This window comes from Hyperoodon ampullatus, assembly GCF_949752795.1.
Source record: "Hyperoodon ampullatus genome assembly, chromosome: 19".
Lineage (NCBI taxonomy): Eukaryota > Metazoa > Chordata > Mammalia > Artiodactyla > Ziphiidae > Hyperoodon > Hyperoodon ampullatus.
Genome location: NC_136932.1, coordinates 45,986,093 through 46,010,589, shown reverse-complemented (window position 1 = coordinate 46,010,589; position 24,497 = coordinate 45,986,093). Strand labels below are relative to the sequence as shown.

Below are 24,497 nucleotides of genomic sequence, written 5' to 3'. Positions count from 1 at the left end.
TGTGGTGCACAGGCTTCTCATTGCAGTGGCTTCTCTTGTTGTGGAGCACGGGCTCTAGGCGTGCAGGCGTCAGTAGTTGTGGCACATGGGCTCAGTAGTTGTGGCTCGCGGGCTCTAGAGCGCAGGCTCGGTAGCTGTGGCGCACGGGCTTAGTTGGTCCGCGGCATGTGGGATCTTCCCGGACCAGGGCTCGAACCTGTGTCCCCTGCATTGGCAGGCAGATTCTTAACCACTGTGCCACCAGGGAAGTCCCAGTGCTGTGTTTTAAAGCCCAGGAAACTCCATGTCATGGTTCTGTGGTTCTCCACTGCCATTTCCAGACTTTGGATGCATCTGACAGCGGGAAAGTAGAAGACAAAGTTGGGATTGGTTGGTACAAAGTTACAGAATGCTGAGGAAAATTATGCCCAGGATTCAAATTTAAACTCAGTTAGCATTTTTTGAAATAGTAGACCAGGTTCTTTCTCCTATGTCATGTGATATTCTTAACTACCCTGCGAGGTAGGTAGTGCTGTTGCCATTTTCCAGATGAAGAAATTGATATTCAGGCACGTTCAATAATATGCTTAAGTTTATATACCTAGTAGATGGTGAGGCCAGGATTTTATCTCTACTCTTAGGCCCAGCAGTTTTTGTATTTAACTATGTTGCATTTAATTTGTAGGCCATGGAAGTCTCTTTCAAAGTGTTTCTTGTATTTTTGGTTTTTTGGTTTTTGTTTTGCTGGGGAGGTAAATGGTCACAATAGAGTTGTGGTTCTGATGTTTCTGAAGAGACCCCTTCTCTACCCAAATGCTCCCAACCACTACTCACACAAGGGGGCTCAACTTCATGAAACGTTGTTTAATCTGTCGAAAAGGATTTTCCTTTTGATAGTGTATATGAAAGTTCCTGTCATTAAGTTGGCATTTAATTATTGTTTCCCAAACTTATGAGTGAGTCATATAATCTCACTACACCATATCCCTACCTATGTAATTATTCCTACACTAATTTCTTCGTCTGCCTATTCCTGTCCCCAGATGGTAAGTGTGATAAAACTCTTTGGACGAGCAAGGTGGTATATACAGAGCAGTCCAGTATAATTGCTTTTTATAAGGTACACATGAGAGGGGCAGTTGTGAGAGGAATGGATAATGAAAGAGATGGAGCCATCTGATTCTTACTCTCTCCTCCCAGGTAGAAATGACTGGGCAGATCAGTGGCACCTAGCTGAATGCTTTTTGTGGAAATGTTTAAAGGTTCTCTGTCTCATTTTTTATCCCCCACTCCTTTCCTTCCCTAGTCGTCTTCAGGCAGGCCGTGAGAAGCTGCAGCAATGTCTGATTTTGTGGAAAGCGAGGCCGAGGAATCAGAGGAAGAGTACAATGATGAAGGCGAGGTGGTGCCCCGGGTCACCAAGAAATTTGTAGAAGAGGAGGATGACGGTGAGGAAGCCCCAGCCTCAAGCTTCTCCCCAGTATTGCTAAGCTTTGGATAGTTGGATTCTTGCTGATGAGAGGCTCAGGCTGAGCACAGAAGTTATCACACATGAGGTACCAGCTTGAGAATTTTCAGTCATTCATAGAAAATATTTACTGAACATCTGTCTGCTGTATGCCAGGCACTGTACCTAGAACTAGGAATACAACATAAAGTCCCAGCTATCGTAGAGCTTACATTAGTGGGAGGGGACAGACAGTAAACCAATAAATAAATACATAGGTAGTGTTTCGCTCTTTTAGAGACTTAGCATTGTTGGTATTTATGTACCCAGTTTCCAAGTTCTCTGTCCAAATCCAACCATTAGGATCATCAGCAGAGTGGAACCATGAAATGGCTTTAGAGACAGAAAGGAAAATGCAAGCTTCATGAAAAGCATTATGGATGAAAGAAGGAATATAGCTACTGAGTTTATAAACTGAGAGGAAAACAAAGGTTACTGGTGGCTGTAAAGCCTCTAGTAATGATTTTGACGAGCCAAAGTAATTAGGAAGCTCATCTTGCCTAAATACAGATGGTGAATGTAGAAAAGAGATATTCCTTTCCAGAAGCTGCTTTAAGTCAGTGGTCATGTTTTTTGTATCTTTAGATGAGGCAGAAGAGTTAACATGGCATCCAGGTCATTAGGTTCAGAGCAGGTGAGAAATAACAGTTAAGCAGGTGGCCCTGCGCCAGCTCCAGCCTATTTCCCAAACTGCATGCCTCAAACATGCATGTTTTCCAGATGAGGAGGAGGAGGAGGAGAACCTAGATGATCAGGATGAGCAAGGAAACCTGAAAGGCTTTATCAATGACGATGATGATGAAGATGAAGGGGAGGAGGATGAGGGTAGTGACTCTGGTGATTCAGAAGATGATGTTGGCCACAAGAAGAGAAAACGCAGTGAGTAGCCTCTCCTTAGGTCAGGTGAGGGTGGGGTGGAAGTCACAGTGGAGAAGGGGCCTCCCCATCACCATGGGCAACCACCCTGTCTTCTCTAGCATCTTTTGACGACCGCTTGGAGGATGATGATTTTGATCTCATTGAGGAGAATTTGGGTGTCAAAGTCAAAAGAGGAGTAAGTGCCCTTTTTGTCTATGTCCTTGGGGGTGAAGGAAGAAGCCCTTGAAATTCAGTGACTCTGGGAGGAGGAGGCACATCCAGAACAGTTTGGGGAATGTCAGTGAGGAGAAAGTGGCTCAGTATCATTGTGCTGTGGAGCCAGTTCTGGGTGCCTGTTAAAGGCTTGTCAAAGTTTCAAGAGCGGGCCTTGGGGCATACTTGATGTGTTCTTTCCCATCTCCCTTGTCAGTATAGATAGGGTGGGAAAATAGGAGTGAGACGGGAAAGCAGGGATCGTTATGCCAGTTCCCTCAGACCCTGACGAGGCAGGTTTTCCACCCCTAGCAAAAATACCGACGTGTCAAAAAAATGTCAGATGATGAGGACGATGACGAAGAGGAATATGGCAAGGAGGAGCATGAAAAAGAAGCCATTGCAGAGGAGATCTTTCAGGATGGGGAAGGGGAAGAAGGGCAGGAGGCCATGGAGGTCTCCACGGCTCCTCCAGAGGAGGAGGAGGAAGATGATGAAGAGTCAGGTATGTGGCATTAGGCAGGGAAGCCAGTTTGGGGCGGGGTGTTGGGATTTCCTACCCCGAACAATAGAATGGGAGACCATTGTCCAGCTACTGGCCCCCAGCATTTGACACAAAGAAGTTCCTTTTCAGGAACCTGTCCCCTCTTCTCCTCACCGACCACTCCTACAGTAGGAACTAAAGCCATTCAGTCCTGGCTCATCCCCTGCCTCTGGGCACTAACCTTTCCCTTCCCTATCCAGACATTGACGACTTCATTGTGGATGATGATGGACAACCACTGAAAAAACCTAAGTGGCGGAAGAAGCTTCCTGGATACACTGATGCGTGAGTGGGGTCTGGTGCGAGGTGGTGATACGGGCATCTGAGTGGACCCAGGCCGGGGGGAGGAGGTCAGAGGCCTCTGCTAAAAATGGAACAGTCAGCTCTCAGCCATTTTGCTTCCCCTGCCTCTAATATCCTTTACCAGGCAGTGATGTCAGACTGTTTCTAGAAGCTCTGATAGCTCTCTCAGCATTCAAGGGCCATGGTGGGATGAGGGTGGAGGCACACACAGGCAAGGATCCAGCCTCTCTCTTCCACCTGCAGCTCCTTGTTCATTTATTTATTAGTCTTCTAAATATAATTTTGTTAGAAGAAAGCTTTTGCTCTGAGGGAATACTATAATGTCTTAGCAGAAGATGGATTCACTGAGCGTGATATGAACCCATGTGCCCTGTTGCTGTTTGATCCTTGTCACTGGCACGTGCCAAAGATGGGCTTTTTAATCTCAATAAATAATAGTTTCCCTAGAAATATCCCCCAGCTAAGCCTTTCCTCTGCAGCGACTATGCTTTTTTTGTTTACATTTCTTTTAACCTTTTTAGTCCCCTTGGGGTAGGTACAGGATCTCTGCAGGGGCTGCATTTGTCTCCTCTCACTGGAATCTGGGCCAGCTGCCTTTTGCTCTCACCCACAGGGCCCTGCAAGAAGCCCAGGAGATTTTTGGTGTGGACTTTGACTATGACGAATTTGAGAAATACAATGAGTATGATGAAGAACTGGAGGAAGAGTATGAGTATGAGGATGATGAGGCTGAGGGCGAGATCCGAGTGCGCCCCAAGAAGACCACCAAGAAACGTGTGAGCCGCAAGAGCATCTTCGAGATGTATGAGCCCAGTGAGCTGGAAAGCAGCCACCTCACAGATCAGGACAATGAAATCCGAGCTACTGACCTGCCTGAGAGGTTCCAGGTAAGGAAGCACCAGTGTCTGTCCTTCTGCTGAACGGTCATCAACTGCCCTGAGCCTCCTTGGTACAAGAGTTATAGCAGAGAAACAATCTAGCAACAATCTAACAGCAGTGGTATATAGGGGGACTCCCCTGGCGGTCCACTGGTTAAGACTCCATGCCTCCACTGCAGGGGGCGTGGGTTCAATCCCTCGTTGGGGCAGCGCAGCCAAAAAAAACCTAAAAATGGTATACAGGAAGTCAGCTTTGAACCCCATCTGACTAGGCGTACAGGAAGTCTAGCTCAACATAGACTCTCCGGTGGCTTATGGTTCCTAAAATAGCACTCTTTCTTGAGCAAATACATGACATGCCTACTTCTTGCCAGACAACACTCTTCCAGGTACTGGAAACGTGTGCCTCTGGAGCACACGTTTTTGTCCAGAAGTAGTGCATGTTTTTGCTACGTGAGATACAAGATAAAGTCAGTCTCATGCTGATGCCTTATCCCCTGCAGCTCCGTTCCATCTCCGTCAAGGGGGCTGAAGATGATGAACTGGAAGAAGAGGCTGACTGGATCTACAGGAATGCCTTTGCCACACCAACCATTTCTCTGCAGGTACCCAAAAAAAGATGCTATATTTTGACATGAACCAGGAGCTACTTCATTAGGATGAGGAGCTGCTTCTCCCCTGCCCCAGACATCTGTGGGCCTGGTATAGAATAGCACGTGTGTGCGGGTATGTGAGGGAGATTTTTCTAGATTTAATCTGAGAAGATCATCCCGTGACAAGAAGCCGTTTTGTGGGTGGTAAGACAGAGCAAGTAATGGTGTCACTGCTGTTTCTTTCTTCTTCTGACTGTAGGAAAGCTGTGATTACCTAGACCGAGGGCAGCCAACCAGCAGCTTCAGTCGAAAAGGGCCCAGCACGATTCAGAAGATTAAAGAGGCCCTGGGCTTCATGCGAAATCAGCATTTTGAGGTAGCACCTCAAGCTCTAGTGGCCCACTGGTTAGAACTTCACCGGGGGTGATGGAAAAGGTGGCTCCCTAAGCCAGGTGGGGAGCCCCCTTCTGTCCGCAGCAGTGGTCCCTTGACTCAAGAAGCATGAGGACCATAGACTCTAGTGATCAAGAGAACAGTGCTACCCCATTTGCAGCATTATCTTCCCCCGGGGCGGGGTGAGGTGGGGAGAGAGCATGTGTCCTGGATGGGCCTGTGAGGGAGGCCCAGCCTCCTGCTGTTGAATTTCCTGGAGCTGTTTATTCCTCTAGCAAAGGGGGTCCTTGCAGATCTTTCCTCTCTGGCTGACTGCCACCTCCTTGCCCCTCTAGGTGCCTTTCATTGCTTTCTACCGGAAGGAGTATGTGGAGCCCGAGTTGCATATCAATGACCTGTGGAGGGTGTGGCAGTGGGATGAAAAGGTAATATAGGGATCCATGCCGCTCAAGGGGTTGAGGGCTGGACTGGGTACCACCACTACTGGGACCCAAGTTCTCCTGTACATATCAGGTGGCAGCCCAGACCCTGTCAGGCTTCCCCCAGGGTCTCCTGGTAAGGAACAGCATGGTCTTGGGTGTCCAAGGCTGAATACCATCCCTTACTCCTGCTTTGTCTTGTCCTAGTGGACCCAGCTGAGGATCCGTAAGGAGAACCTAACACGGCTGTTTGAGAAGATGCAGGCTTACCAGTACGAGCAAATCTCTGCTGACCCTGACAAGCCCCTTGCTGATGGCATCCGGGCTCTGGACACCACCGACATGGAGAGGTAGCATATGCAGGCTTTATTCCATTACAGGGAGCCCTCACACCAAAGGCAGGCCCCCGCCCCTCCACCCCCACCCCAGAGCAGCATAACCTTGCAAAATTCTCAGCACGGGACCCGTTCCTTAAAATCCCAACTTATCAGCACGTCAGAAGTGATCTTTCTGACAGGGAAATTCCTGTTACTTATCCATCTTGGTATAAAAGGTTTAGAGGATCAGATAATCATGTTTGCTTATTTACATGTTCCCTGTGTGGAAAGCTACATGGGAAACCAAACTACAACCAGAAAGTAGCTTGGTGAGCCTGGCATCAGAGAGGGGTGTGGGTGGGGAGCAGGTGATTTTAGTGGCCAGCGGCGTGAACCTGGGAAAGAAGGACAAGGACCGTCTCAAGGACTCTGAACTGGAGACTTGCTGCCTCGTCTGCCTCTCCTTTTTTGTTGCCTTTTCTAACAACCACCAGCCACCACTTGTTTGACATATTCTGCCTTTAAGATACCTTGATTGGGCTTCCCTGGTGGCGCAGTGGCTGGGGGTCCGCCTGCCGATGCGGGGGGCGCGGGTTCGTGCCCCGGTCCGGGAGGATCCCACGTGCCGCGGAGCGGCTGGGCCCGTGAGCCATGGCTGCTGGGCCTGTGCGTCCGGAGCCTGTTCTCCGCGGCGGGAGGGGCCGTGGCGGTGGGAGGCCCGCATACCGCAAAAAAAAAAAAAAAAAAAGAAAAGAAACCTGATTGCAATTAAGTCATGGTCTGGGGCCATTGCATGTCTTTAATAATTGGAAAATATGGGTACTCATCCTAGTTGGGATCTTGCCTCATGAGAATTGGACCTCTTGTAGCGAAACTGGGGTATACCCTTCCTCTGTGACAATTGAGGTCTTATGTCTCTTCCCTCCAGGCTCAAGGATGTACAATCAATGGATGAACTGAAAGATGTCTACAATCATTTCCTGCTTTATTATGGTCGTGACATCCCCAAGATGCAGAATGCCGCCAAGGCCAGCCGCAAGAAGCTAAAGCGTGTAAGGGAAGAGGGAGATGAGGAAGGTGAGTGTTGGAAGAGAAAACCTAGAGGCTTGGTGGCCATGGCCTCTCCAAGGATCTCCTTGGCCGATTACACTTCGGGGCTTCTCTACATGTGTCAGATCCTTGGGAGTGATTGGAAACCGGAAACCAGAGGACTAACTCATGTTTTCTTCCCAGGTGATGGTGAGGAGGCAGAAGATGAGGAGCAGAGAGGGCCAGAGCTCAAGCAGGCTTCCCGCCGAGATATGTACACCATCTGCCAGAGCGCTGGGCTAGGTAAAAACGAGCTGTGTATGTTCCCCAGTAGTCACTGGTAGGTAGGAAGAGGACCTAAAGGACATCTGAATGAGTCACCAATCCACTTCTAACACTTGCTCCCATGACCCACACCCATGCCACAAGAATGGTCCAGCCTCTCCCATAATTCCTGAAGGAGTGGGAAACACATGATCAGAGAGAGGGAGTTCATCCTATCTTTGGGAAGTTCTTTTACTAAATGGTAACTTCCACCTTAGTTCTGACCCCAGTAGTCACAAAGAAAATTTCTATTTTTTCTGCTTTGTGACAGCCTGTTAGGTATTTAAAGTCAGCGTTTTCACTGTTCACTGTAAGACATCCTGCTCCTGCTCATTCGTGATCCCTTTAAAGTCTAATGCCCAGAATTGCTGCTCTAGACTGAAAGCCAAGAGGTTGCTGGGCCCAGCTGTTGGCTCACCTTTCACCCTCCTGGTTTGCTTTAGATGGCTTGGCCAAAAAGTTTGGGCTTACTCCTGAGCAATTTGGGGAAAACCTCCGGGACAGTTACCAGAGGCATGAGACGGAGCAGTTTCCTGCAGAGCCCTTGGAGCTGGCCAAGGATTATGTTTGCAGGTAGGCATTGCAGTAGGTGGCTGGCAGGAGGAGGGACCTGAGGGCAAAGATGTCCTCATCCTGCAGCTCCTCCTTTTTCCCTACAGCCAGTTCCCTACACCAGAAGCTGTGCTGGAAGGTGCCCGCTACATGGTAGCCCTGCAGATTGCCCGAGAGCCCCTTGTCCGGCAGGTGCTGAGGCAAACTTTCCAGGAGAGAGCCAAGCTCAATATAACCCCCACCAAGAAAGGTAGAAAGGTAAGCCAATTGAGGGGCTTTGATCTAGCATGTGGTCCAGCTCTGTTTGATTGAAGTGAGTTTCTTGCCTTCACACTTAGCTGAGCTGTCTGCCTGAGAGCAGAGAGTCGGTCTTTTTTCCAAGGGTCAAGCCCAGTCTGTCTGTTGACTGATGATTCCCTCTTGTGTACAGGATGTGGATGAAGCCCACTACGCTTACTCCTTCAAGTACTTAAAGAACAAGCCTGTTAAGGAACTGAGAGATGACCAGTTCCTCAAGATATGCCTGGCTGAAGATGAAGGGCTGCTCACCATTGACATCAGTATAGATATGAAGGGGGTGGAAGGGTAAGCAAAGCTCTGGGCTGGGGGCTCTTTGGGAAGGGCTTGGTCAGTAGTCTGTTGGAAGGAGGGGTCCCTCAGGAATGTGAACCACACTTTCAGAACTGAGCAAGCCACCGTCCCTGGCTTAGTCACTCCCAGTGTTCAAGGGCATTTGGGCATCACCTTTTCTCTGTCCCTGACACCACAGTGTTGTCTCTCCTCAGCTATGGCAATGACCAGACATATTTTGAAGAAATCAAACAATTTTACTACCGAGATGAGTTCAGCCACCAGGTGCAGGAGTGGAATCGGCAGCGCACCATGGCCATCGAGCGAGCTTTGCAGCAGTTCCTGTACGTGCAGATGGCCAAAGAGCTCAAGAACAAGCTGCTGGCCGAAGCCAAAGAATATGTCATAAAGGTGAGGACAGGAGCTCGTGATCTTTAGTCTATGATTTCCCCAAGCTAGAGCTGAGAGTGAAGGCACCCCTTAATAGCTGTCCTGTAGCTAATGGGGAAACACTGGGGGCAGACATAGCATAACCTGAAGAGGGAGTGCAAACAAGGTCACGGGTCACTCCAAGACCTCCCCACTTGAAGAGCCTCTTCCCTCCCTCCCCCACTGCATACACATATTCTTTGTTTATACGACTGGCCTCTGTGTACTCTCCTATTTCTAAAAGCAAAGTACGCCTTCAGGTTGTAAGCGTGCCGAGGGCTAGGAATGTGCATGCTTATAAATATGACCTTTGCAAATGTGTGCCTGCATCTGTTTCCTTAACATACTTGGCGGGCCTGCTGGCCATAGTGACTGGTGTGCCTCTTCCCCAGGCCTGTAGTCGGAAGCTCTACAACTGGTTGAGGGTGGCACCCTACCGGCCGGATCAACAGGTAGAGGAAGATGATGACTTTATGGATGAGAACCAAGGGAAGGGCATCCGAGTCCTAGGCATTGCTTTCTCCTCTGCCAGGTAACTTCCTGTCTGGCATCACCCTTATCTGTCTCCCTAGTCTCGTTCTTCTCTTACTCGTATCCTCATGTTGCTGATTATCACCCGGTTCTTTTTCTGTCGGGCTGGCAGAGATCACCCTGTGTTCTGCGCCTTGGTCAACGGTGAAGGAGAAGTGACAGACTTCCTCCGGCTGCCTCATTTTACCAAACGGCGGACTGCGTGGAGAGAGGAAGAACGGGAGAAGAAGGCAAGTGACTAGGACAGGTTACCACGTGTACATCTTGAGCACATCTTATAATTCAGTGGGGATAAGAGTTTATGGTCTAAGCAACATCCCGTGCAAGACCCTGATTATCTCTGACCTGGTCCCTGACCTCTTAAGTCCTGGGATAAGTCTCACTTCTGTAGGCAGTAGATGGCACTCAAGTTCTAGTGCAGAATTTCCTTCTGGCTTGAAGCCAGTTCCTAGGCTTTATGTGCTTCTGGGAGCTGCCATAACTGCCTCTGTTTTTACCAGCATCTGGGTCAGCTTGTTCCAGGAGCTGAAAGCCACTGTGGCATTAAGCCAATCTTTTCCCTGCTTTAGCATTTGTGTTTCTACCAGGGGAAGAGAAATTTGAATTCATCTCATGTATATGCGTCTGATTTTTTTTAGCGTAAAGGTGTCTTTCAATTTTATTGACAGAGCTCCATTCTAAAAAATAATTTTGAACAAACAGCTCTTTAAAAAAAGAAAGAAAAATCTTAAAATGGAGATTAGAATAGTCTTGACTGCCAGGCAGTGGTTTATGTTAAAAAAGACCTAAGTATGTTTAGTTAACCACAACTCAAGCATAAGCCAGAAGTGTAATAATCTTAGGAAATATTAACAAAAGTACAATATTCAAACTAGAGGTCCTAGTCCCCTCGTTTTGTCTTCCAGTTTGACAACGTGTGCTGCATCATTGTTCTGTGGTCTTGTAAGGTCTCAAACTACTTAGGGAGAGAGAAGTGCTTGAAATCTCCCTATCCTCAAAGTCATTCAGCTCCAATTTTCTTTCACTCCAGGCTCAAGACATTGAAACTCTAAAGAAATTCCTCCTGAACAAAAAGCCTCATGTGGTGACAGTTGCAGGAGAGAACAGGTAGGGATACCAGGGGATTGGCTTAAAGTCACTCATCCTTTATTGTTGAACCTGCTCCGTCCCTGTTACAGAGTAGGCATGCGCCTGTGTAGAGCCTTGGTAATATCCCCATCCCCAGGGGATATCCCTGGGGATATTGTACCTCTTTGTCTTCAAAGTTCTCTCCTCCCCCACTCCGAGCCATGAGATTGTTCATCCCTGAGAAACTGTCCAGAAATATCCCTGACCAGCACCCCTCATTCCTCCAGGGACGCCCAGATGTTGATTGAGGATGTGAAACGCATTGTGCATGAGCTGGACCAAGGTCAACAGCTGTCCTCTATTGGGGTGGAGCTGATTGACAATGAGTTGGCCATTCTCTATATGAACAGCAAGAAATCAGAGGTAATGCTGGAGCCCCCACCCTTAGGCCCTGCCCAGGCAAGAGCTATCAATCCCAGGGAGTTGGGGAAACAAAGATTATGGGGGCACAGGATTGCACCTGCTCACTTACCTATGCAGAGGATCTCCATTGTGCCAGTCATGGTTCAGAGAGCCCCAGAGATTAAATTGGTCCCAGGAAAAATGGTCCCAGAGAAGAGAAACTGACTTAAAAAGCCAGGCGGTTTGGATTTCCTCTTGCTGTTAGAGCTGAGGAGAATATATGGCCCTGCTGACCCTCGTTTGACTCTAGGCAGAGTTCCGGGATTACCCTCCTGTGCTGAGACAGGCAGTCTCCCTGGCCCGGCGTATCCAGGACCCTCTGATTGAATTTGCCCAGGTTTGCAGCTCTGATGAAGACATCCTGTGCCTCAAGTTTCACCCCTTGCAGGTGAGTAGGATTTGACAGATAGGCCCAAGTGGACAGAGTGGCACAATAACCTTATCCCTGCCTGCTGTGTGTCGACAGGAGCATGTGGTGAAAGAAGAGCTGCTCAACGCGTTGTACTGTGAATTTATCAACCGAGTCAATGAGGTTGGAGTTGATGTCAACCGTGCCATTGCCCACCCCTACAGCCAGGCCTTAATTCAATATGTCTGTGGCCTGGGACCTCGAAAAGGGACCCATCTCCTAAAGGTAGGATTGAAAAAAAGAAAAAAAGAAAAGTTCTATTTCATTGAACCTTTACTTTGCCAATATGCTTTGACAGGCAGACCAAGGTCAAAGAGGTAAAGGCACTTTACCTCTTGCCTAGAGTCATCCAGCTAGAGAGAGTCAAGAGTCAGACTTCAGACCAGGTGGCCACAGTCATGGTCTTCACTACTGTACAGTGGTGGCTCATGGAAAAGATAACTTGAGCCATGATTTAAAAGAGATGGAGGAAAGCGAGAGTGTACTAGACACAGACCTCAGGATAGTGGGTTCTTTTCGTTTTTTTGTATATATATTTATTTATTATTTATTTATTTTTGGCTGCATTGGGTCTTTGTTGCTTCACTCAGGCTTTCTTTAGTTGTGGCGAGCAGGGGCTACTCTTCGTTGTAGTGCGCGGGCTTCTCATTGCGGTGGCTTCTCTTGTTCCAGAGCTCGGGCTCTAGGCACGCGGGCTCAGTAGTTGTGGCACACAGGCTCTAGAGCGCAGGCTCAATAGTTGTGGCACATGGGCTTTGTTGCTCCGTGGCATGTGGGATCTTCCTGAACCAGGGCTCGAACCCGTGTCCCCTGCATTGGCAGGCAGACTCTTAACCACTGTGCCACCAGGGAAGCCCAGGATAGTCGGGGTTTTTTCCCCAGTGGAAAAAAAGGATTTCAATACAGAGGAGGGTATGTAGTGATCTTCAAGAGTATTTGTAATTTTTTTTTTCTTAATATGGGGTGGCTACTTGACTGTATCATTAACTTTGAAGCAATACATTAGGTATGTATTATCTTTGCTTGGCATAGTGTAGTTCTTTAACATAATTTGTTTAGTAGCAGTTAGTATGGTGTAGTGCTCAGTTAGATATCGGGGTGTGGCGGCAAAATTCCCATCATGGAGTGTTTTGCAAAGACCTGAAAGCAGGCTGGGAGGTGGGGCCTGCCTACTGCTCCAGCTTACTCTAGTCCGCTCTTCTAGATCCTGAAACAGAACAACACCAGGCTCGAGAGCCGGACCCAGCTGGTCACCATGTGCCACATGGGTCCCAAAGTCTTCATGAATTGCGCTGGCTTCCTCAAGATCGACACGGCCTCCCTGGGGGACAGGTGATGCCCTCTGCCTGGGTGGGCCAAGAGGAATTCTCTTGGGCTTTTTTTGCTTTGGGGATTCAGGGATTAGGGCTGTCAAAGGGCCACAAGCTGTTTAAATTAGGAAATGTTTTAAAGCAAAGGTGAGGAACCTTTATTTAGTCAAGAGCCTCTGACCTATGGAAAAGATCAGTTCAATTATGTGAAGCTTTTTTGTGAGAGAAACATAAAAAGAACCAACTTAGTTTATAAATTAAGGACAGAAAACATAAGACTTGGTTCAGTAGACACATACTTGTTCTGTTGTTAATGGTTTGTTGTGGCTAGATAACGGTGGGAATAGAAGGGGCAGTGGAGAAGCAGTGTGGGGGTCTGAGGCATCAGGAAGGGGGAGAGAGATTTGGTATGTTTTGAGATGATGTTATTGAGAGAAAGTTCTATTCACTTGGACTTTGGACTTCACTATTGACCTCTTCCTCTCCAGAAGTTATCAACTCAGTCTTTGGAGGATCTTTTCCACGGGCACATAGCTCCTCATTCAGTAATGGAAATCAGTGGGGAAATAGGCTTCAAGTTCTAAAACTTCATTTTCCACCCAGCTTTGCTGTAACACTCCACGAATAACATAGGTCCATGTGAGTGCACGGGCAAGACCAGCCTGGGAAGGCTTTATGGGGGAAAGTAGCTGTCAGCAAATTCTCAAAGGTCTTCTTCCCCCTTCTTGTTTTATCTTATTATAAGACTTATATAAGTTCATGATATAAAATTCAACATATAGAAATATTATGCAGAAAGTGGAAGTCCCCCATAATCCCACCCCCCAGAGATAATTACCATGACAAGTTGATGTATACTACAACTTTTCTAAATTTTATTTTTGCTATGCATTTACTAACTACCCATTTACTACAAAAATGGGATCATACGGTTCATAGTGTTTTGCAGTGCATTTTTCACGTATCAATATATTGTGGCCATCTTTCCATGTCAGCACACATAGATCTACCTCATTCTTTTTAATGGCTGTATAGTATTCCATTGTATGGAGGTACCCTGGTTTATTTAACCAGTTCCCCATTGGTGGACATCTGGGTTGTTACTAGAAGCTTCTCGTTATATATCCTGCCCCTTTTCTGCCTTTCCTTCAGCACTGACTCATATATTGAAGTCCTTGATGGTTCCCGAGTTCACCCTGAGACCTATGAGTGGGCCAGGAAGATGGCAGTGGATGCTCTGGAATATGATGAATCAGCCGAGGATGCCAACCCTGCAGGGGCCCTTGAGGAGATCTTGGAAAACCCAGAGCGACTCAAGGACCTGGACTTGGATGCCTTTGCAGAAGAACTGGAGAGGCAGGTGGGTGACAGTGTAGAAGGGCTGGCACAGAAAGCATCCCAAGTGGCCTGGTTGAGAGGAGACTCAGGCAGCAAGTCCTCAGAGAAGCCCTAATACTGCTAGTGTAGGAGACCTGATCCTTCTCCCTCCCCGTGCTGTACTGGGTTTCTCAAGGAAGTTTTCAGTCTGCTTATTAAGGAGCCGAGGACGTCTCGGAGACTGCTGTAGTCATTGTTGGGGGCACATTGCGAGGGAGCTGGGAGGGGGTGAGTAGCAGGGTTTCCTTCTAGGCCCTCTTTCCTCCTTTCCAGTGGTGCGGCTTTGCATTTGTCTGTTTTACACATTGGGGTTCCGTGAGGCATTTTTATCAGAACAGTGTTCCATGGCTAAGAAAAAGTTTGAAAACCTCCTTTAGTCCTTTAGTAAGTGTTAGGGGGAAAGAAGAGAAACCCTGACAGGAGCCAACTGGCTTACTTCTTTCATCGAAACCCCTGATGGCTCAGTTGGGGAGCAGTTGCAAGGCTCTTCTTGACGGGGGCTTCTTCCCCAGGGCTATGGTGACAAACACATCACTCTGTATGACATCCGAGCAGAGCTGAGCTGTCGGTATAAGGACCTCCGGACAGCCTATCGCTCTCCCAACACAGAGGAAATCTTCAATATGTTAACCAAAGAAACACCAGAGACCTTCTACATTGGTAAATTCTGTGTCTGTTTTTTAGCTGGAGGAGGATATGTCGGGGTGAGGGGACGCGTTCACTGTACACATTCAAACCAAGCAGCAGTTCCAGCAGAATGAGGCAGGTTTGTACAGTAGGTGGGAAAGACCAGGGAAACTTTTAAGAAGATTACAGAGCCCTGAGCTGGGAGTCAAAGCTGAGTTCAAGGTCAGATTATGCTTTTAACCTGCTGCTGTGGGGTCTTCATGGGATCAGTCTTATGGCCTCATTTTCCTGTCATCAAATGAGAGGAAGATCTCCCTTTTCGAGGATGTGAAGGAAATCAGTGGAGATGCTCTAGGACAGAAGCTCTGTCACTAAACGGCTGGTGGGAAGGAGTTACCTCTCCAGTTCTCTTAGCCTGCTTCCTGTTCTCTTCTTCCCTTCCCTCTCCTCCTCTCCCCTTCCTCCAGGAAAGCTCATTATCTGCAACGTCACTGGCATCGCCCACAGGCGTCCACAGGGTGAGAGCTATGACCAGGCGATCCGCAACGATGAGACAGGGCTATGGCAGTGCCCCTTCTGTCAACAGGACAATTTCCCTGAACTAAGCGAGGTACATGCTGCATTGTTACCATGGTAACACTGAATTTCCTTTATTGAATGGTCTCAGTGCCCTATAAAGGAACCAAGAATGGGGATAGTTTAGATGACACTTTACCAAATGAATACACAAAGAAGGAAGAGGGCTGGAATGCATATAGGCCTAACATGAAGTCCCTCTGTATGCTAGTCAGAAATGATCTATGTGGTTTTTTCTGTTCTCGCTCAACCCTTAATCCTTGTTTCCCGTTCCCTGAGGATGTAGCTCAACCAGAGTAGAGACAAGAGGATATATGCATTTCTCACATACAGTGTAGACACTGTGTCCCTATGCTAGTTAGAAGGTATCTGTAAGGCTCCCTTCAATTTTTTCATTGTCCACACACGTCTTAATTTTTCCCACATTCTTCTAGACATCATCTGCTTTTCTCATGGTTAGAACTCATAAAAGCCATCCTGAAAGCTTTTTCTGGATCCTCAAATGTTATTTAGGCAGACTGTAAAATAGACAGTTTCTTCACTTTACCCAATAAAAGAAGCTGGTGAGATTTGTCCAGGTTATAAAGAGCCAAGGTGTGCCTGGTTCACTGAAATGAGTTGTTCTGAGGAGACTGACAGAGATTTCTTATGCCCACTAGGTCAGAACAGAATGGGAGGGAGGGGCTTCAGTTGTAGCTGGAGGGACATATAAATTATATTACCATAAAAGATTGGTCTGATGGCCAGTGGTGCCAAACATGAGTTACGAGTCAAGGAACTTTGGGAATATTCAAATTCTGTGTTGCTGGGTGGCTAAGTCATTGTGTTCTCACATCATGATGCCAGTGTCAATGGTAAAATGAATTACAGCACTCCTGGCAGCTCTTCTCTGAATGTGTGATCTCCAGAATCTTAATGATCAAGCTCCTCTCCTGATGCCCTCTTTAGGTCTGGAACCACTTTGACAGTGGTTCATGCCCAGGCCAGGCCATCGGTGTCAAAACAAGGCTAGACAATGGTGTCACTGGCTTCATCCCCACCAAATTCCTCAGTGACAAAGTGGTGAAGCGGCCGGAGGAGCGAGTGAAGGTAGGTGAATGACTGGGGTAAGGCCTCTGGTGCAGTTTTCAGCTGCCCAAATCAGGCTGGCTTTGGGCTGTCCCCACCAGGAGTTAGGCTCTGTTCCCAGTGGCTCCTGGTGGGGAGCATTTCGGGAGGATTTATAACCAGTTGAGTGAAGTCAGGGCGAGAACCGTCTGTCTGAATGAGGAGCAGCTTTTGTGCCCTGCCTTTGTGAAATTTCATCAAATTGCCAGCCCTTTGAGAGAGGGCTCTCTCTTCCTGTGTGGGAAGCTGTGGTTTAGTCCGGCGGGCAGGACGCAGGGCCCAGCGTTACATGCTGTGAAGCAGAAAGGCTAAGCTCCCTTTCTGTTCTAGTGTTCTCTTGTCAGAGCTGCCATTTATTATGCACACACTAGATACCAGCCCTTGACATTTACATGTTGACTCAAATCTCACAGCCTGTTGGGGAAGGAAATACTACCTTCTTTTTTCAGAGAAATTTGAGTGCCTTTTCCAGGATCAGCTGGTTTGTTAGTGATACAACTGGTACCAGATCTGCCAAATTCTCTGGTTCTAAGTGTTGTGAACCCCTGAGCCTATGGACTTAGGAAGGCTGGGGAAAGACATTCCGAATACAGGCATACCTGATTTTATTGACCTTTGCAGATACTGTTTGTTTGTTTGCTTGTTTGTTTTTACAAATTTAAGGTTGGTAGTAACTCTGCATCGAGCAAGTCTATCAGTACCATTTTCCCAACAGCATTTTTTTAAAATTTATTTATTATTTTATATTTATCTTTGGTTGCATTGGGTCCTCATTGCTGCATGTGGGCCTTCTCTAGTTGTGGCTCGTGGGCTCAGTAGTTGTGGCACATGGGCTTAGCCGCTCCGCGGCATGTGGGATTCCCCCCGGACCAGGGCCCGAACCCATGTGCCCCACATTGACAGGCGAATTCCCAACCACTGCGCCACCAGGGAGGTCCCCCAACAGCATTTGATCACTTCGTGTCTCTGTGTCACACATTTATGTGTGGTAATTCTCACAGTATTTCAGACTTTTTCATTATATTTGTTAGGGTGATCTGTGATCAGTAGTCTTTGATGTTAGTCTTGCAAATAGATTAGGACTCGCTAAAGGCTCAGGTGATGGTTAACATTTTTAAGCAATAAAGTAATTTTTAACGAAGGTATGTACATTTTTTAAAACATAATAGTGTTGCACCCTTAGTAGACTATAGTGTAAACATAACTTTTATATGTACCAGGAAACTAAAAAATTCTTGTGACTCACTTTATTGTGATATCTGCTGTATTGCGGTGGTCTGGAACTGGCCTGCAATATCTCCAAGGTATGCCTGTAAATGAAGCTAGGGAGATTTTCAGAAGGAGAGCCATGCAGATGACTGGGTTTTGTTACTCTTTAGACAGAAGGGCTCAAATCAGGGGTAAAGTACAGAAAATAGCTACTACTTTGCTTTCCCTCCAAAAAGGGCAGCCAGACTTGGATCACATCCTAGCAGCAACAATTAGGCAGCCTTATGAGAAAAGGGAATATTACCAGTGACAGAATATGTCCCAGGAGGCTTCAGTTGGTTTTTCTGCCTAGAGTGGGAGGCATCAGTACAGGGCACAGACTGTAGTCTGCAGACGAAACTCAACCCTGAACTCCTACTAATCTGCCACTCAGTAGCTGGCTGGCTTTGGGCAGTCACTCCACCTTTCTGCCTGGACTTTGCTTTTCTCACGTGTAAAATAGGGCATCGGGCTAGACCATCTTTGTCCCTTCCAGCTCAAATGTTCTGTGGATCTAGGTGGGAATGACTGTTCACTGCCGCATCATGAAGATCGACATCGAGAAGTTCAGTGCAGACCTGACCTGCCGCACCTCAGACCTCATGGACAGGAACAACGAGTGGAAACTGCCCAAGGACACCTACTATGACTTTGACGCTGAAGCAGCAGACCACAAGCAGGAGGAGGACATGAAACGGAAGCAACAGCGGACCAGTGAGTGTGCCCACGACCATGCCTGTGCACCCCAGGTCCTGGCAGCTCTCCCTGTGCAGGGTGCACTGCTGACTGCTCAGCTTCCCAGTGGGAGCGAGCGCTCAGCTCTGAGGTGCCGAGACCCAGAGGCATCATGAAAGGGAGCCATTGGCAGGGCTGGAAGCTGGGGTCTTCTTGGGTCACATTTTCTTTGCTAATGCACTGTGACTCTTAAAGCTTCATTCTCTCAGCACCCAGGAGCCCAGGTTAACATATCATTCATATCAGAGAATCCAGGCCCAGAGAGGGTGAAAGAGTCTCAGAATTCAGTAGTGGGTCAGAAATTAAGCCATGGCCTGTCCCATGGCTGTTGGCTCCCAGTCCCATCACCTGACCTATACTTCTTTCCTGCTCTCTTCAGCATATATCAAGCGAGTGATTGCACACCCGTCCTTCTATAATATAAATTTTAAGCAAGCAGAAAAAATGATGGAGACCATGGACCAGGGTGACGTGATCATCCGACCGAGCAGCAAGGGTGAAAATCACCTGACAGTGACCTGGAAGGTCAGTGACGGCATATACCAGCACGTGGATGTGCGGGAAGAGGGCAAGGAAAATGCCTTCAGCCTGGGAGCCACCCTGTGGATCAACAGTGAGGTGAGAGGCAGCCCCTGCCTGCGCTAGCATCTCCACTCCCGCTTCCAGAAACAAACCACTTTCACCTTAGTTACTGGTATGCATTGTATTTTAGCTACACAGAGCAACAAAACAGGAGGTTGGTTATGAAATGAGTAATTTGATATCAGTTTTGTATATTTTTCACTTCTTTCCCTGTCCTCCAGATTTTAAAATAGACTAGAGAACCTCTGGAGGAAGAGGAGAAAATACACATGCAAGCGCTTCGTGCACAACACACACACACCAAATTTCTTTGTCCTGTTTTCAGTGGAGAGGAATTTTATGGAGCCCCCTATTGTTCCCAAGCACTAAGGGAGAACTAAAGTTATGAATTAAAGGATTTTTGTGCCTTGTAAGCTAATAAATCTGGGCATGACTCAAACAGATGGATAAATTGAGGGGACTTTGCAGCAGAGTGAGGCTGCAGCAGGGCTGGGAAGTTCCTCCCCTCCAGTGGGTTCTCTTCCAAGTGGATTTGATGGAAGGCTGAATCTCAGCTCTGGATATGACAGTCGGGGCCTTTTTCTTCCCACAGGAATTTGAAGACTTGGATGAGATTGTTGCCCGTTATGTTCAGCCTATGGCATCCTTTGCCCGGGACCTTCTGAACCACAAGTATTATCAGGACTGCAGTGGTGGGGACCGTAAGGTGAGCCCAGGGCCCTGCAAGGGATGACACCTCCCAGTCACTTATGGATGTATGGTTTCCCTTCAGTGTAGGGGATGCTCAGCTGGTGAAGGAGGTGTACATCATGTGTGAGCCAGACACTGTGTACCAAGCATGCTGCTATCCCAACCTCTCCCCCTCATTCTACCCCCAGAAATTAGAGGAGCTGCTCATCAAAACTAAGAAGGAGAAGCCCACCTTCATTCCCTATTTCATCTGTGCCTGCAAGGAACTGCCCGGCAAGTTCCTACTGGGATACCAGCCCCGGGGTAAACCCAGGTGAGCACTGGTGCTGAGAAGGTGCTGCCACTGGGGTCCACAGATAGGCTAGCAGGCCCCCAAACAGTACTCTCTCTGGTTCTGCTTGATTGCCTTTCTCCTCTTATCTGTTTAGAGTGGAGGTGGAGGTTGGAGGTGGGGAAAGAGGGTGATGATTTAGAGGCAAAAGGCAGACTGAATAAGAAAGGTGCTTTAATCAACCCTGTGAAAAGGAGTTCCCTTCACCTCTTCTCCCTCCCAGAGAGTGACAGAAATCACCAGACGCTCTCTCCACCTGACTGGCAAAGATGGGGGCCAACACACTGGTCACTCCTTCCACTCTCTGCTTCTCCCTCACCAGGGCTTTTCAGCACACGGTGGCTCACCGTTGCTGTGGTGAGCCTGTGCTGAACGGGGATAGGTCAGGAAGGCATCTCTTCCGGTCACCAACCTGCTCCGCTCCCTTCTGTGTATGACTGACAGGCTGGCCTTCCTAGGTATTCCTCTATCTGAGTCCCTCCTTTGTTCACCCTGCATCAGACAAAGTCTGATTTCCTTAGGCCTGCTTTCTTTGTGTCCGTTACCCAGACTGATAGCCATACTAGCCTTCTCTACTCCCCCATCCTCCCTTTGGTCCTTGGCCACGGCCTGTGCCTTTCTGCTCTTAGTCCTGTACTGCTCGCACATGATGCACAGTGTGGGCTCTATTAGGAGGGGCTCAGAGGCCAGAGGACAAGAAGCTCTGGACTCTGGACCCTGCACCATCGTGGGTACTTCCGCAATATTGCGCTTGTTTCTGAGAAGCCTTTTCTGACTCACCAGCATGCTTCCATAAGATAGCAGCCGGGGCCATGTGGCGGTTGGAAACTATCCCATGAGGAACAATTGAACAAACAGGGGACTTTAACCAGGAGCAGAGGCAGCATGATAGCGTCCCGTGGAAAGGGGCACAAACTCCTTGCGGTGCAGAATGAACAACAGTTGGGTAGAAGATCTAGGAAGCAGGTTTCAGCTTAATATGAGTCAGCACATTGCCATACTTAGTGTTGACTGTTGGCTGTTGGCTGTTGACAGCTATCCTTTATTGAGCACAGCTTGTTTTTAAGTGTTGTGATAAGGGCTTTATGTGTTGTCTCATTTATTCCTCATACCCACGCTATGGGTTTAAGTGCTGTTATCCTCATTTTACAAATGAGGCTGAGATTCAGGTTTAGTAACTTGGTACAAAGCCATATAGGTGATGAGTGGCAGAGACAAAACTGGAACAAGGACTGGGTCTGAACCCAGAGCCCATCCTCTGATCCACTCTCTGCTCTGGCAAAGTGTTAAATAAGGGCAGACCAACCACCGTCAAGAAGCACTTCCAGATTCCGGCTCGTGGGGAGCTGTGCTTTGCTGCCCTGGGAGGCCCCTCCCAACCCTGACACTCTGTGATCTCAGTAACCCTCACCTGCAGTGTGCTGCCAACATACTGCAGCGCAGGACGGTGGCCCAGCCCCCAGCAAGGCTTATTCTGGCAGCCTGAACATAGCACACCAGGGGCTGCTGACTTCTGGTGTTGCCTGGACTCTGCTGTGCCCTCCTCACCTCACCCAGAGTGCAGCCTCCTTTTACAGGGTCAGGGACTGGCTCTTTTATCTCTCCTTTCCCCCAGCACCCAGTGTGGCTACTTCACATGGTGGAAATCTGCTCTGGCCGCTCTCTTAACAGCTGGCCACAAGTGGTATCTGATGTATGTTTCCTCCCAAAATCCCAGGATAGAATATGTAACAGTGACTCCAGAAGGATTCCGGTACCGGGGCCAAATCTTCCCGACTGTGAATGGCCTTTTCAGATGGTTTAAGGATCATTATCAGGATCCTGTACCAGGTGAGTTCTACTCTCTCTGACTTCTGGAGTGTGGTTGAGGGACACCTAAGTGCTGAGTCAAGATAATCACTAGCCTTCTATAGGAGGGGCTGAGGCCTAGGCTGTCATTGTAGTTCTCTTAATTCCTATTCCATCTTCCACTTTGCCTGTACAGCTTCCCTTTTTTTTTTTTTTTAATTTATATATTTATTTGGCCACACCGCCTGGCCTATGGGATATTAGTTCCCCGACCAGGGGTTGAACCCGTGCCCTCAGCAGTGAGAGCGCAGAGTCCTAACCACTGGACCGCCAGGGAATCCCCCCAGCTTCCCTTCTTTCCACCCACCTCAGTACCTCTCCCAGCCCCCCAGTTGTAAAACCAGAAGTAGGTTTCTGGTGAGACATAATTTGGGCCATTTCTTACAGGCATCACCCCCAGTAGCAGCAGCAGGACCCGGACACCTGCCTCTATCAATGCTACCCCAGCCAACATCAACCTTGCAGGTAAGGAGCTCGTGCCGGGGACTGGGGATAAGAGGGATGGAGCTAGAAGGACTGTTACCTCTAACATGCCCATCTCCCACTTCTGTGTGCTTACAGATCTGACACGGGCTGTGAACGCCCTGCCCCAGAACATGACCTCACAGGTGTTCAATGCCATTGCTGCCGTGACAGGCCAAGGCCAGAACCCTAATGCCACCCCAGCGCAGTGGGCCTCCAGCCAGTATGGCTATGGCGGCAGTGGAGGGGGCAGCAGCGCTTACCACGTACGTGGCTTGGGGAGGAAGCTCCCTGCAGAGGGTGGGGAAGGGTGAAAGGGAACGGTCATCCTTTACCAGCCTGTGTGCATAGACTGGCCTCTGCAGTGCCCACCACGAGGGCCTTCATAAGGAGAGGGGGCTACCACAGCATTAGGAACTGTCTCCAGCAGATGTTCCTTTTTCTCAGGCCCATTTAAGGGGAAAGGGAATGAGAGAAGTTCTGACCTTTCCACAGAGTCTTTGGGGATCTTTAGAAACCTCAAGCCTCTAGCAACCTCAAGTGGTCAAGGGTGCACCCTGTTGTGCCAGGTCCCATCGTGTTGGCCTGCCTCTGCTGCTCAGAACCACACACTGCTCAGGAGAGGGTCAGCTGGAAGGCTCTGGACGGAGCCCAAATTTTCAGCTTGCCAGAAATTCACAGGAAAACCAAATAAGCACAAAACCCATCCCGATTCAACTGTTCACCCTTCTCCAGGTGTTCCCGACGCCAGCCCAGCAGCCGGTGGCCACGCCACTAATGACCCCCAGCTACTCCTACACAACCCCAAGCCAGCCCATCACCACACCACAGTACCACCAGCTACAGGCCAGCACCACCCCTCAGTCCGCCCAGGCCCAGCCCCAGCCCTCCTCCAGCTCCCGGCAACGGCAGCAGCAGCCAAAGTAAGTAGACAGATGGTGGCACAGAACAGGTTATTAGTAGAGGGAGGGGCTCTGGATCTTCTGGCAGCCATGACCCAGGTGATGTCCCCAGGAGGACTGCTTTCTGGGAGAAGAGGGAAGAACACAGTGTGGCAGCAGGCCACGGCTGCTGTCCATAGAGGTGAGGTCCATTTCTGCGAGAATGGACGCTCACCAGTGATTGCTGGGAAGGCTTTCTTCTAGAGAGTCCCAGTCTCAAAGGCCCTTGCTCTCCCTCCCAGGTCCAACAGCCATGCAGCCATCGACTGGGGGAAGATGGCGGAACAGTGGCTGCAGGAGAAGGAGGCAGAACGGCGGAAACAGAAGCAGCGGCTGACACCTCGGCCCTCCCCCAGCCCTATGATCGAAAGCACCCCCATGTCTATTGCTGGCGACGCCACCCCACTCCTGGACGAGATGGATCGGTAGAGGGCCTGCTCCTAGGACTCTGGTTACCTCTGAGGCTGGGAGAGGCCTGGCTGCCCACTGCCTCACTCCTTGCCCCTCCTTTTCTGTCCATAAAGTGGAGTGAATTGACGTTCTCTTTGGTGGTCAGCCTGGATGGGTGACAGTCTGGATGGCCTTGCGCACTTGAGCTCAGTGTACGCTAGGCAACGATACTCCCACTCCAGGCCCTCACCGACCACCTGTCCTGGGACCAGGCTGGGAAGGGAGTGTGGCAGGGAGGAAGAAGAGGAAGAAGAAAATGAGAGTGGAACGGTTCTGTATTCTACTCCCTACAAGCCATTGTGAGCTTCTGCTCTCACCTGACTCTGGGCTGTGACGGAGCACCAGCTCAGCACGTGAGTCTCCCCCAGCTCTCGTGGGGAGAGGAATGCTATTTATTCAGTTTGGGACGGGAGAGAGGAGGGAAGGTATTTCTGACCCTGATACCAACAGCTTGGATGGCTATCAAAGCAGGATCACAAGGGACATAGGGGAGCAGTGCTAACCTGCCCAGCCCCACCTGGCTGCCCCTACCCCCTGCTGCCACGCTTCCTGCCCGTCATTTGAATAAACGGTGTTTCTACAGAGCGCTTGGCAAAGCCTCTCCCCAACTCTCCAGCTCTTGAGGGGGAGCTTTCAAAGCAGTGTTTGGAGCTCTGAGGGCTCCCTTGACTCCCTCTTCCAGGCCATCAGAGAGGCACGGACTTAGAGAGGAGCAGGTGGCTTCTGTACCACGTTGCCGGGTCACATCCCTGCTCCACTTCCCAGCCCTGTGACCTTGGGCGAGTTCCTGTTGTCTCTAAGCCAGCTTTCTTATCTGTAAAATGGAGATGATGAT

General features: G+C 48.9%; 1 protein-coding gene across 1 annotated transcript; it reads left to right on the top strand.

Annotated features, from left to right (window-relative positions):
• Positions 1–1,318: 1,318 nt before the first annotated feature.
• On the top strand, positions 1,319–24,212 carry SUPT6H (SPT6 homolog, histone chaperone and transcription elongation factor; the record flags this gene model as incomplete). Its single annotated transcript, XM_079724985.1, has 36 exons — positions 1,319–1,427; positions 2,207–2,365; positions 2,464–2,540; positions 2,870–3,062; positions 3,302–3,386; positions 4,018–4,291; positions 4,786–4,887; positions 5,135–5,251; positions 5,604–5,693; positions 5,895–6,037; positions 6,933–7,081; positions 7,238–7,336; positions 7,801–7,930; positions 8,017–8,167; positions 8,340–8,494; positions 8,695–8,890; positions 9,301–9,440; positions 9,552–9,669; positions 10,470–10,546; positions 10,795–10,930; positions 11,220–11,357; positions 11,436–11,603; positions 12,583–12,710; positions 13,841–14,048; positions 14,578–14,725; positions 15,160–15,302; positions 16,217–16,357; positions 18,142–18,337; positions 18,738–18,976; positions 19,533–19,646; positions 19,819–19,943; positions 21,679–21,791; positions 22,197–22,274; positions 22,371–22,537; positions 23,007–23,194; positions 23,455–24,212. The coding sequence occupies 36 exons, from the start codon at positions 1,319–1,321 to the stop codon at positions 23,639–23,641; spliced, it is 5,181 nt and encodes a 1,726-aa protein (XP_079581111.1). The 3' UTR covers positions 23,642–24,212.
• Positions 24,213–24,497: the final 285 nt, after the last annotated feature.